General features: G+C 34.0%; 2 protein-coding genes across 6 annotated transcripts in view; one reads left to right on the top strand and one right to left on the bottom strand.

The window, feature by feature from the left end:
* LOC149067038 (NIF3-like protein 1) overlaps nt 1–6,948 on the bottom strand; it is a 52,403-nt gene extending 45,455 nt beyond the window's left edge. For 3 of the 5 annotated variants that reach the window (XM_089252884.1, XM_089252885.1, XM_089252888.1), the window contains exon 1: nt 6,824–6,936. In XM_089252884.1, the coding sequence (XP_089109010.1) occupies nt 6,824–6,846 (23 nt within the window). In that variant the 5' untranslated portion in view covers nt 6,847–6,936. Of the gene's footprint in view, nt 1–6,746 lie in introns of all 5 variants that reach the window. The other 2 variants (XM_089252886.1, XM_089252887.1) reach the window with 2 other exon arrangements.
* A 161-nt stretch (nt 6,949–7,109) lies between these two features.
* Nucleotides 7,110–13,150, top strand: part of wapl (cohesin release factor wings apart-like) — a 71,724-nt gene continuing 65,683 nt past the window's right edge. Inside the window, exon 1 of the mRNA XM_089252993.1 lies at nt 7,110–7,383. The gene's annotated coding sequence lies outside the window, so the exon portion shown is untranslated. The remainder of the gene's footprint in view (nt 7,384–13,150) is intronic.

Here is a 13,150-nt window from a genome sequence, read left to right as displayed (position 1 = left end):
CATTCATTTTTTATTTTTATATAAACATATACAGTTGTCGCTCCATATTCGTGGTGGGGGGGGGGTTACGTTCTGTGTGTAACTGCAAATATAGAACATCTGTGAATAATACACACCATAAACTTTTGTTTTTCAACCTTTTAACTGCCGACAAAATCTTACACAATTTGTTCCCCAGTGCCACCCTTTTTTGATCACAAAGAGAAAAAAAATATAAATATCCCCATGGTAGTTAAAGGGGCTAATTATCTTTTTGATATCTTCTTTGTGCAATACAAGTAAAAGGGGACATCCAGTGATTCAAAGCAATATTTTCTAGAATAATATGTTTGTTCTCTATTTCAGTTATTTTGTTAGAGTATGGTAACAAGATTTCCTCTACCTGAAACAATCCAGTGTCGATCCAAACTTACAAAGTCCTTGCGCTTTGTTTCTCATAATATAATCCTTTCTTTCATTTCTTAATTTATCTTCATGAAATATTGCTTGTGTTTCAGGAGCAGTCAGCTCGATTAATGACTTCTCTGTCAATTTCTGAATTGCTGTTCATTAATTCTCAAATTTCTTCTATGTACACATCATTGAACCCTTCTCCATATATCTGCTTTGCTAATGTAACAATGTCTTTCATAAACTTTTCGGCAGGCTCCGTAACATTGGACATGTCCTTGACACACATTGGAATCCGAGAGTTCTTCCAGCATGAGATGACTGTTCCCATTCTTATGGCTTCTATAGCTGTGGCAATGACACTAATGACATCAGTGAAATTTATCCACGACCTCAAGACGTTTCCTGCATTTGCATTGTCTTTGATCACCGACACAATCATCATTGAGTGATGTTCACAGTGAGCCATAATGGATGACATAAATGCCATGGTGTTTACGGGCATTACCCAATATCCAAAGAAAGTTGAATAGTAATATTACGAAAACAAAATATTTCACACTAAATACTGCAAGTATTTCACTATTAGTAGTACACTAAATGCAAGAAAATTAAATAAAATATATTTTAAAATTGAACATTACAAATATTGAAGAATGAATAAATTCTAGTGTGTTAGATGCCGGGACAAATCTGAAACTGAAAGAACTGCAAGGTTAAATGATCATGATATCACACTGGAAAAGGTGGAAAGTATCATTGGAAAATTGGAAAATGAGATGGAAGAAGTCTTTCAACTAGCCATAAATAATGTAATCCAAAAGCAGAATCACCTTACAACAGAAATTCAAGAAGTAATAAAGGCAATAGAATTTAATTCTAAACAAATGAGAGACTTTGGGAGAAAACTAGAAAAAATGAGGGAACTAGTGAACTAAGTCGCTGAAGAAATAAAGATTGAGAATATGCATCTAAAGCAGGAGATAACAGATCTGAAATACAGAATGAACGATTTGAAAACAAGAAGCGCGAAAAACAATATAGAAATCAGTGGAATCCCAGAAATGAGGAATGAAAATATTTTTGAAATAATAGAAACAGTACGGGACCATCTAAAGATTCATGAAACAACCAAAATAAAGAGTGCACACTGCGATCCCACGAGAAGCAGCAACAAGTCAAAGCCTACAATAGTGCAATTTCAAAAGGAAAAATCGAAGAGCATTTGGACACAAAATGCCAAAAAGCAACATATCACAGCTGAAAAATTAAATCTAGATTTTCAGAATGTCAGAATATATATTAATGAACATTTAACACCAGAAAATAAATTGTTTTATATGATGAGACAAACTAAAGCAAGGCTTGTATACAAATTCGCCTGGTTGAAAGAAGGCAAGCTATTAATCTGAAAAGATGAAAACTACAAAATAATTAAGGATAACCACTGAAGAACAACTTCAAAAGCTTGAGTTTAGTGCAAGCAACAACAGAAACTGAAGACTATGAGAGCTCTACACAGAGCTCGTACCCACTGGAGGAAATTGAAGTAGTAAGGACAATTTTCTCAGTATTTCTAAGGCAGGAAATAAAAAAAGTGACTTTTCTGATTTTGAATATCCAAAGCTTAAGAACTAATTTTGACAATTTTTTTGATTTTCCTAATAACTTTAGATAAACAAATTGATGCGATATGCTTAACTGAAATATGGATAGAAAATGAAGAAAAATTTAATTTTGAAATCCCAAATTATAAAGGCATAAGTGAATATTATTCATTCATTAATTATAGAACATACAGAATGAACAAATGAACATATGAATGAATAGATCAGGTGGTGTAATGATGTATATAAATACAGTCGAATCCCGTTATAATGAACGCCAAGAGACCGGAGGAATCATTTCATTAAAACGAAAAAGGAATTCCAGGTTACCTAGCTAGTTCCTATGTAAACTTATTTGGGGGATTAGAAAAGTGTTCGTTAAAACGAGATTTTCGCTATAACGGTATTCGTTAAAACGGGATTCGACTGTAATGATATTGTATCACACAAAAAAGTAAAAGGAGTGAATTTAATTACGGCTAAAAAGAGCTACATATAAATTTCCCAGAATATAACTTAGATGTTTTGCTTTTGTATATCGATCTCATTCGTATACTAGTACTAATTTCAATGAAGAACTGGAATTATATTCAAAAAGGTGAACACAAATTTATCAACTGTTGGTGATATTAACATTGATTTGTTCAATAGAAATAGCATAACATCACAATATCTTGATGTATTAGCAACAAATAGATTAGTCCCTTTACATGAAAAAACTACTAGACAAACAGGCATAACACAAACATGTATTGATCATGTTTTTTATCATTATAAATAAAACTGTGCTCATGAATTTAATGTTCTTAAGACCCAAATTACAGATCACTATCCTGTATTGGGATACATAGACTTTCTGAAGAAAAAAATGAGTAGTATAAATGAGGAAAGTAAATATATAAAACTCATAAATTATGAACAATTTCAAAATTTTATCTCGAAGCTGAATCTCAAGAATTTCATTGAAGATGATAATGCTCAAAATAAATATGAGCGATTTATGGATATTTTAATGTTGAATTCAAATTTATGGACCAAGACAGTAAAACAAAAGCCTACAAAAAGATCAGAAAAACTGGATCAATGAAAGAATAAATTATAAAGAAAAACACTACAAAAAATACAAAAAGAATCCTCAAATAGTCTCATATAAATTTGAATACAAGGAATATGAAGCAAATTTTGAAAAAAAAATTAAAAAAATTAAACAAGAGTATATTAAATTTTTTTTAAGAAATTGGAAAAAAAACTCATGCAATGGAAATGCATAAATGAAAATATTTAAACAAAAATATTGGACATAATGTGCTTCTAAACTTTCAAGATATAAAATCAAGTAATAAGTCATTAAATTCAATAATGACTTTATTACAAGGAATTTAAATACTAATGAACAAAACAATTTTTTTACCCATTATTTGGAACAAAATGTTACAAACAATTTGATCAATTCCATGTTTTATACTGATATAAATGAAGAACAATTAAAGCATGTTATAAGGGATTTAAAGGAAAATAAAGCAAGAGTGGTTATGATGGATTGACCCCTAAAATGACTAAAATAATTGCGAAATACCACTTAAGTACAATAAAAAATTTAATCGATCATTCTGTATTGAATGGAATCTTCTACCATGATTTGAAATACTCTCTAGTCCATCCCATATATAAAGCAGGAGATAGTAATAATTTGACAAATTACAGACCAATATCAATACTTACAGTCTTCTCAAAAATAATTGAAAAATATATAAAAAACTAGCTTCTTGATTTCCTAAATAGACAAAATATTTTCTCAACTAACCAATATGGATTTCAAAAAAAATAAAAATACAGAAATAGTGATACCAGATCCAACTATTTAAACAATGGAGATTCAACAATAATAAATGTTCCATAACTGTGTTCCTAGATTATTTGAAAAGAGCATTCAATTTTGTGGATTTGAACATTTTAAAAAATAAACTATTTGAAATAAGAATGAGAGGAAACATACTTCAATGGTTTAAATCAGTGATTCCCAACATGGGCGTTAATACCCCCTGGGGACGATGGGACAAAAAGATTGGGAAACTATGGCTTAAATCATACTATTGCAACAGGAAACAAGCAGTTGTTATTAAAAAAGAAGTTAGTACTTTTCAAGAATTGAAAAGGGGGTACATCAGGGTTCTGTTCTGGATCCTATATTATTTATAATATAAATTATTTATGTAACTTGAGATTAAATGGAAAAATTATAACCTTTGCCAATAATACAGTGCTTTATGTAGAAAATACTGATACAGCAAATTTAATTAGAAAATTAGAAGATGATCTAACAAATATTAATATCTGGTTAATTAAACATAAATTAAAACTTAACACTCAAAAAACAAAATTTATTTGTATAAAGACAAGAAAAATAAATTATAACACAAATATACATCTAAGAATACATAATCATTGTCAGTGCCTGGAGAACAATCAATACCATTGCCAAGAAATAGCTATTGCTTGGGTACCACAATACAAAATGATCTTAAATGGAACACGCACTATGATATTATAATAAAAAAGATTAGAAAATATGCAGTGACTATTTACAAAATAAAAAACTTGATTGATGAAATTTTTTTAAAAGATTTATTCTATGTGTGTGCATGGATATATTCAATTGTCAATTATGCTATCAGTGCCTGGAAAGGAGCATATTACGAGAATATTCGGAAATTAGATAATATATATAACAGAATACGATCTCAAATATTAATCGATAGTTCCAAAATACAATGCAATACTCTAACTTTGACACAAAACTTTTTGTACAGAGTTATCAAATTTTCACAATTAAATGAAAAGTACTTAATGAAAAATCAAGATAGAACTACAAATGAGTTTATCAAGTGCCAAAACCAAATAAAACATTATATAAAAAGAGCTTTTCCTTCATTGCCCCTAAGATGTTAACCATTTTTCACTGAAAATCAATTTAATAATAATAAAAACATCAATCGTATGATTTTTGACCAAATTGACCGGATTTTCACCAAAGGCAAAATTGGGGAGGGGGTTATGGGGGTCCGAGCCTCCCCCTCCCAAGAAAATGAAAATATTTTTGTAGAAAATTAAAATATTGGAAAAACAAGTCTTATACTATGTTTTTGAGCATCGGTGACCCACAATTTTTGTGGAAGAAATCCTTCTGCACCTCCAAAACCCAATTCTGCATACACACCAGTGATTTTTGCGATGACATGCAGTGACTACCACACAGCAACTAGATGACAAAACTGGATAGGCCTATTCAAGGTAGAGTTTTTACAGATTCGTTTTTGTTTTTCTGAACTATCTCGGAAAATGTTTTACACTTTGAACAGGCATTCCAAATCCTTTATGATTTTTCAAACAATGCGCATTCGCAATCTTGTAAGAACAAGGCAAATTTGCGCTATATAGACCACTGTCTTTGAATGCCGGCATATAGCTGCAAAAGTATCATAATTTCCAATATGTAACTGGAGGGGAGAAAATTCGCAGGGGAGTAAAAACTTTGAAATTCTCTTTGAAAATTGTGTACACAGCCCCTCATTAAGGGAAACTAAATATCTTCAACAACCCGTGTGTATATCAATACAATACAGTACACAAAGTAGTAAAACCACTTCTTCAAGGTTGCTTGATGATGCTAGACTGTGAAAAAAAAGGGGAAAAAGTTAGGGATATTTTTTCATCTTGGAACTAGAAAAAAACCGCGTCACGGAGGATGCGTGCACCAAATCTATATGCATCATTTCCGAAAACTTCGGGTATTTGACACGTTATAGCACGTAAATGGCATCTCTGCGAGAATTAGCACTGCAACAGTTTTGTCAAGGAAACTGGAAATATGAAATGTGTAACATTTGCTTCTATGATCACAACTAAGGCTTTGGGCGAGGCCAAAAATGTAGAGATTGTGTGTTTATCTTGAGGTGTCACAATGGAAAAGTGTCCTTGACCCCCATACTTTTTTCACTTTTAATAGATAAACTCGTCTTCACGTTCCCCTAAAGCGATTCTTCTACTTTTCCAGGACTTAATCCGTGCTGGAGTGGAGTATACTGTAAGTATTTGGGGACCTATACCTACATAAAGATATAGACTTGATTGAGAGTGTACAGAGAATAGATACGTGTGCTCTTGTTGACATAAAAGGCTTAAGCTATTAAGAGAGACTACATTTCCCGTATATGTTTAGGGGGACATGATCAATATGTTTAAAATTTCCAAAGGGATGGACAATGAATTATTAAAACGCTGTCATAGACAAGATGACACCAGTAAAGTTTGGTAAGGGACCACTCCAGGTTGTGATGTCGCAGGGAACTTTTCTCCAATAGGGTACCCCCCGGGGTAGTGAATTGTAACCCAATTAACATGTTCAAAAAAGAAATACGATAAACATGTTGGGGTAAAAAATTTCTATTTGAGAAAAAAACTTAACATAGTGTAAAAAACTATTTTATCATTATGGTACAAAGCAATAGTTTACAAAGAACAGTATGTGCTTCTATCTAAAAAATTTATTATGCAACTTTGCAGCAATCACACAATGGAAAATCATCATTTTATTGTTTCCCACGCATGTTTACAAAACAATAAGGAATATGATTCAACAGTCAGTTATCACAAAGTAAACAATCTAAAATACTAATATATGTTAATAAAGCATAATAGAAATTATTTAAGCATCAAATTAATAGTTTGTCAGGATATAAAGTTTCGTACCATAACATGACAAACAGCTGGGAAAAAAACTTGAAAAGAGAATTTATTTAAAAAATTAAAAACTGTCCATACATCACCGAAATTTTATCACGTTTAACATTTCCTCTTTAACGAGACCAAAACTGGATGAAGGATACTTTCAATACGGGGATGCGGAACCAAAGATAAACAAACTTGTCCGGACGGCGTTAGCCACCATCATGCTATAGAAAGAAAAAAAAAGTTATCACTTTAAACCCTGAAATGTTGTTTGATTCCAATACTACATAAATATAGGATTTTTCACATTCTAAAGATTCTTTTCCCTCATGAAAAATTCCTTTATTTGGAAAAAAACTTCTTTTTTTCTGATATTAAAATAATGTTAATGAAATACGTTCTACGACATCCAGTACAGCTCTCGTGGCTCCGCGTAAAAGCATAGGAGGTCAGTCACTGAAGAGTCGCTCGCTCTGTGGCTGCTGAATGGCAATGGCGTTTGCTACGTTGCTGCTGCTGTGCGGAAATGCTAGATATCATTATTGGTTTTCGTAAACAATCGGGGGCTCCCTAGTTTAAACAGTTTTTCATTGCCATAATCATCGGGCTTTTAACCGCATGCATTGAATCTGAATCATTCATCCTTATACACATCTAGGTAATTGTGTAGTACTTTTCTCTCTGTCAAGTTTTTAAGCTCGAGTTGTGTGTTCGATTACAACAACAATAATTACAAACAACACAAACTATACGTAATGGTGTTTTATTAAAATTTTCTAAAGAAATTCTAATTTATGATTCCTATACATTTTGAGATAAAAAAAAAAGGCATTGCGCTTATATATGTGTGTGTATAAGTGCTATTTTTTTTTTAATTCTTTGTTTGCTTCCTGTACCTTCTTTAATGAAATGTGACTTCAATGAATTGCTATACCAAACTAACAGTGCAGTTGATATTTCTATGCAGCTAAATGTCAAGTTCTCTCCCACTTTTGTATGGGTTTGAGGGTAAATTTGTCATCATGAAACATTTGACAAGCTCATATGTTGAGTGAATGTGGGTCATAAAAAGCTGTTAAACTGCCTATTATATTCATAATGACAAGTTTTTTCATAACAAAATAAAACATTTTATAAATATTGTGTGAAGGAAAGACTTTTTTTAGGATATTATATAGAGGTGAATATGGTGAGAAATCTACTGTTCTCTGCCGGGAATCAAGCCCAGTCCTCTTGCAAGTGCACTATCCGTATGCAGTAGAAGAGACTATTTCTTCGTTATTTATGCAACCGTGGTGTATATGGGTAGCATGCTTGCCCGGTTTGAAAGGAGACGGGTTCAGTTCCTGGCAGAGACCAGGAACAGACCAATAGGTTCTTCTTCATTTCGGTGAATCCGAAAAAAGTCTTCATCATCCAAAAAAGTCTTTCCTTCATATATAGGGCTGAGAAAAATATCTCTTCATTAACAAATATCAATCGCCATTGATAACTAGTTGTAAATGCTTTATATAGACAGCAGTGTATTTACGGGGGGGGGGGGGAAATAAGCGGGCTATGTCCCAGGGCAGCGAATTTTGGAGTATAAAAAGAGGGGGGAGAGAAAAAACATTTTTTTTTATTCATGTTTCGTAAACGTGTGAAAGTGCCATGTGTCATTTCTATTGTAAATTATATAATTATTTGATCATTTTTGTCGCACCACTGTCATTTTCTGCACACAAGGGCTAATTAGACCGGGACCTACAATTTATTGCAGATTCCGAACGGCAGGCTTGTTTTTTATACTCATCGAGAGGTTGGTGTGTTAACCCCTCGATGGGGGACTCCGTTCTGTAACAATTTTTTGCTGCGGTCAAGTCGCTGTTTTTGTTGTACCCCTGTGTCAGAAAAGTTTTCTGACAAGGACGAACCGGGTATCGAACTTGCGACATCTCTAAACATCCTTTGGTACTTTAGGCGAGTATCTTATCGACCGGGCTACCGCGCCCATATAATTATTAAATCATAATGTTTTTTTTTTTTCCCACAGGCTGCCATTGAAATAAGAAATATAATTGTTAGAGCCTGGAAGTTTAGGCACTAAAATTGGTCGAAATAGGCAGTCAAAAAGGCACTAAAAATGCCTAAAATAGGCACTAAAAGAGACATTTATAGTTTATGGAAAAAAGAAAAATGACGAAAACCAAGGTATATTAAGGGTCTAAAAACTACCTGAAAAATTGGTTGCAATAAATCCCTCTACTGCTTTAATTATGGTTTATAATAACTGCATTATAATGCAAGTTATATATATAAAACTAATTTCAAGCCCAAAATAAAATGTCAGTAAACCCTTATTAATAGATCATTTCCAAGACCACAATTGCCAGATGCGGAGCTTATATAGAAAATGACCTGTGGGGCTTCTTCCAGTTGCGAATAATTCTTGTTTATTTGTTGTACAGGGTGTTTCAAAAAGAATCACCCGATTTGAAATGAGTATATTACAAAAAATATTGAAAACATAAGCACTTAAGATTATCATAAAGTTTTTACAAACCAAATTGAAGGTGCTCAATATGTTCACCTTGGGAAGGACGGCATATGTATATACGGTAGTAAAAATCATCCCAAACTTTCGCGAGCATGTTTGCATCCACTGCTGCTTTTATGCGTATCTTCAGTTTGGCTAATGTAGCTGGAAGGGGAGACACATATAAACGTAGTCTTTTATAAACCCCCACAAGAAGAAATCACACTCTGAGGTTTGGGGTGATCTTTGAGGCCAGTGATATTTAATTGAATGGTCAGATCCCGTACGGCCGATCCATCGTTTAAGAATGCGATTGTTCAAAAATTCTCTAACGTGTAAGCTCCAGTGTGGTGGTGCTCCGACCTGCTGGAAAATGAAGTCATCTGAATCGGTTTCTATCTGTAGAAAAGGCTAATCTTGACAAACACTGAAGTGGCGGCTGAAGGAAGAGCATTAGCGCTACCTGTCAGCAACTGCGTGAAACTCGAGAGAGGGATTTCCCTCTTTCTACCTATACATTATTTGATCAAAACTGATTAAAAGCTGAATAATTATGATTTTTTAAATCGGATGATTCTTTTTGAAACACCCTGTATTATTTGGAATGATCATTATCATTTCTATACTTAAAACGTAGCTACCTTTTTCTAATGTAGAAAAAAAATCAGTTTTTTTAATATCAAATATGCGGGACTCATTCAAGTGCTGGACCCTGTGTGGCCGCATCTGTTGTACACCCCTGAGGGCGACTGGTAAATTTAATCGAATATTAAATATGTAAGATAAATAGCCATGGTTGTTTGCAGTGCATTTTTGGTTTAAAAAACAACATTGGCCTCAGAGCCCTGTCTGCTTCTATTCCGCCTTGTGTGCGCCATGACGTCAACCGATAACCTCTTGGGACAGTCATTGGTCAGCTATATATACAATGCAGTTCAATGCCTGAGCGAGGCATGTTCATGTGAAAAAACAAATTTCTAATTTTTCTCTGCTTTTCTAACATGTGCTGCGTTCATCTAATTCGAATGTATGCACCATACACATTCGATTAAAGTATATATATAGTACCACTTTTTGCTTTTGTTTGTTTATGATTTATTATTAATGGCATGAGAGGGGTGGAGGGGGGGGGTAAAATAGTTAGATGGAAATAGGGGGGGTGGCAAAAACATAAATACGGCCCTTCATATAGATAAGTTCATTTTTTAGAATTATTGGTTATATTTTCAGGAAAATATTAATCTCAACCCACTGATGGCTTGACAAATTGAAAAAAAGTAGGCACTTGCCAAATTTCCTAAGAGCCATGATTTAAAAAAACCAGCCAAAATTCAGGTATTTTTTGGACCACAATGTCTGTTTACAATTTGAGGGGACATAAATTTCAAAATGTTTACGTTGTCCTCACACACCAATTTAGTCATCACATGCATAAATTTTTAAATGCTAACACAGACTTTTTATTCATCATGGCGACCTCAGGGGTGGGAACTCTGCGCCAATTGTGCCGCACTGCGCCAAAATTAACATTTTGTGCCATCGTGCTCCAATAGGGTATTTTTGTATTTTTCTGCGCCAAAATAGCGAATTTTGCTTCAGTATGCCCGGAATTTCGGAAAGGATGTCAAGAAATTTTTGTTCCTGCTTGCTGCAAAACGATTCTTTCCGAAAAGAGCGTGTTTTATTCCACTGTACTTCAACTATCGCCTTATTTAAACTATCGGGCTTTCCATCACGAAACCCCAATAATATCTGTGAAAAGGAACAACTGAGGATGGTTTGCAATGGTCTTTCAGCTTTAATGTGCAAATGCGAGTCAGTTTCCGTTTCAAAAAAAAAAGTTGCCACTGGAAGCAGCAGAAATTACTGTAGTCGATTGTCATTGCGTCAAATCCTGATGTTTTGTGAAAAAAAATATTCCAGGAGTGAAAAGGGCATGTCCGCCGAATTATGATTGCTAATTTAGAAACTTCGCCGAATAACGAGCATTAAACCACCAATGTTGCCGAATAATGAGTGTTAAATTGCCAAATAACGAGTAAGATCGCCAATCTCGCCAAATAATGAGTGCTGAATCGCCAACCATCTTGTTGATTCTTCCAAAATGCTCTCCCATTTTGCAACAATTTCTTTCTGAGTATAAAAAAATTGAAAACTTTATATAGAAAATTTATAATATCTATAAAGACTAGAAAATGTTTAGCCCATTTGAAGGGCTGCTGTTCCAGACAGGAAAGCCCTGAGTAAGCAAAAATTATCTTAGACTGGTGCGAAAAACTTTATGGCAGCCTTTCTTTCAAACAAGGTGTCAAAAGCCTGAAACACCAAAAACAAAAAACAAGCTGATGAAAAGATGTTTGATAACAAAAGACAGTGCAGTTATTTTATTTTGAAAAGGGGTGAGGGTTAACGAAAATATTGTTGTTAATTTCACTGCTCCAATTCATAAATATCTGCTCTGAATCCTATATTTTGCTGCTCCAAAACTGCTCGAAATCCTGAATTTTGCTGCTCCAAAGCTGCTCCGAAATAGACTTTGTGACTTCCCACCCCTGCGACCTACTTTACCACACCAATTCTGGTCATATATCGCCATACAGCACTTTTCAACCAGTGGAGTTGGGTGGGAAATGAAGGCCCCATCCATCTGTGGTTGCCCCCAGACTATGTAAGTAAAGAATTTGCTTCTGACATTTTACTCCAGGATTCGAACCCATGGACCTGGATGGTAACCTTCATAATGGAAGATGAGCATCTTACCACTGCGCCACTGAGGTGCTCGCCATGGCGACCTGACATTTTTATTTCTCAGGTTCTGTCTACTGATGGTGAATCTCAGATTTTGTTGAAAAATCTAGCTTTTGGTGTATATTAGCTTTATTTAATATGAGGAATAATCTTTATAAAGTCTGTTCCTGATATCTTCGGTCCTGATGTAAACAAACTTCTTTATCAGTTTTTGATATCATTCCTCCATCCTTTTACATCCTGCTGGTTGTAATTTTACCAGCCCCTTCATTGCTTGTTGAGGAACACATCATTTTTTTTCCTCACATGTGGAAATTGTAAATTCGTTATAAAAGAACTTTCCTGAGATAAAAAAAAATTTCGCTGTTGTCTGAATGTCATTGAAATAATAAGCAGTTGATAACATTAATTAAAATAGAAAGAGGTACTGTAAAACCTCCTGTAACAGCCACCTACGAACAACTGAAATCGCCAATCAATGGCCACATTTTGTTGTAACCGAACACGTCCTATGGACTTAACATTACAAGAAACCTCCGAACAACAATTTTCGAATAACAATCACTTTGGACATGGAGCCAGAAAAAAAATATGCATATTGCTATGAGAATAATCATCCCAGTGGCCTTGACGATTCTTGTCATTTTTTGTGTTTTTTGTTACAAATTCACTATAGAAGGGCCCCTTGAGAGAAAGGTTGATCTGAGGACTTGCCAAAGATTCCAGACGAGAGGGCCTTGCTACAGGATGTGAAGGTCGTGGGCGTTAGAAAAGCTTGTGAGACCTTATTTATGGCAAATACTGAGAAATCCTGCACTCACTAATTAATTATGACTTTATTTTTTTCAAAATTCTACTATGTCATTTCTGAACTAATTTATGCCATATGATATTCTTGAGCCAAATATGCTACAAATTATGAATAAAATAACGTACCGTTCAGTTGCCGTTTTTTATTTTTCTTGGGGATCATATATAGATATTTTGTCATTTTTCACGGGCTGTAGCAATTCCAATTTGATGAGAAGGTCATCCAGTACTTCATTTCTTTACTACAACCTGTTAAAGAAAAATTCACCTCTGCCTTTACAGGGAATTGAACCCGGGGCACCTAATTTCTCATTTGCCAGACGAGAACTCTCAGAAGTTGGTTGTATGAACA

Source organism: Pholcus phalangioides, unplaced genomic scaffold (assembly GCF_987345545.1).
Source record: "Pholcus phalangioides strain wild (caught in Gottingen) unplaced genomic scaffold, Ppha-v1.0 ptg000031l_1, whole genome shotgun sequence".
Classification (NCBI taxonomy): Eukaryota; Metazoa; Arthropoda; class Arachnida; order Araneae; family Pholcidae; genus Pholcus; species Pholcus phalangioides.
This window is presented reverse-complemented; position numbering and strand designations above follow the sequence as displayed.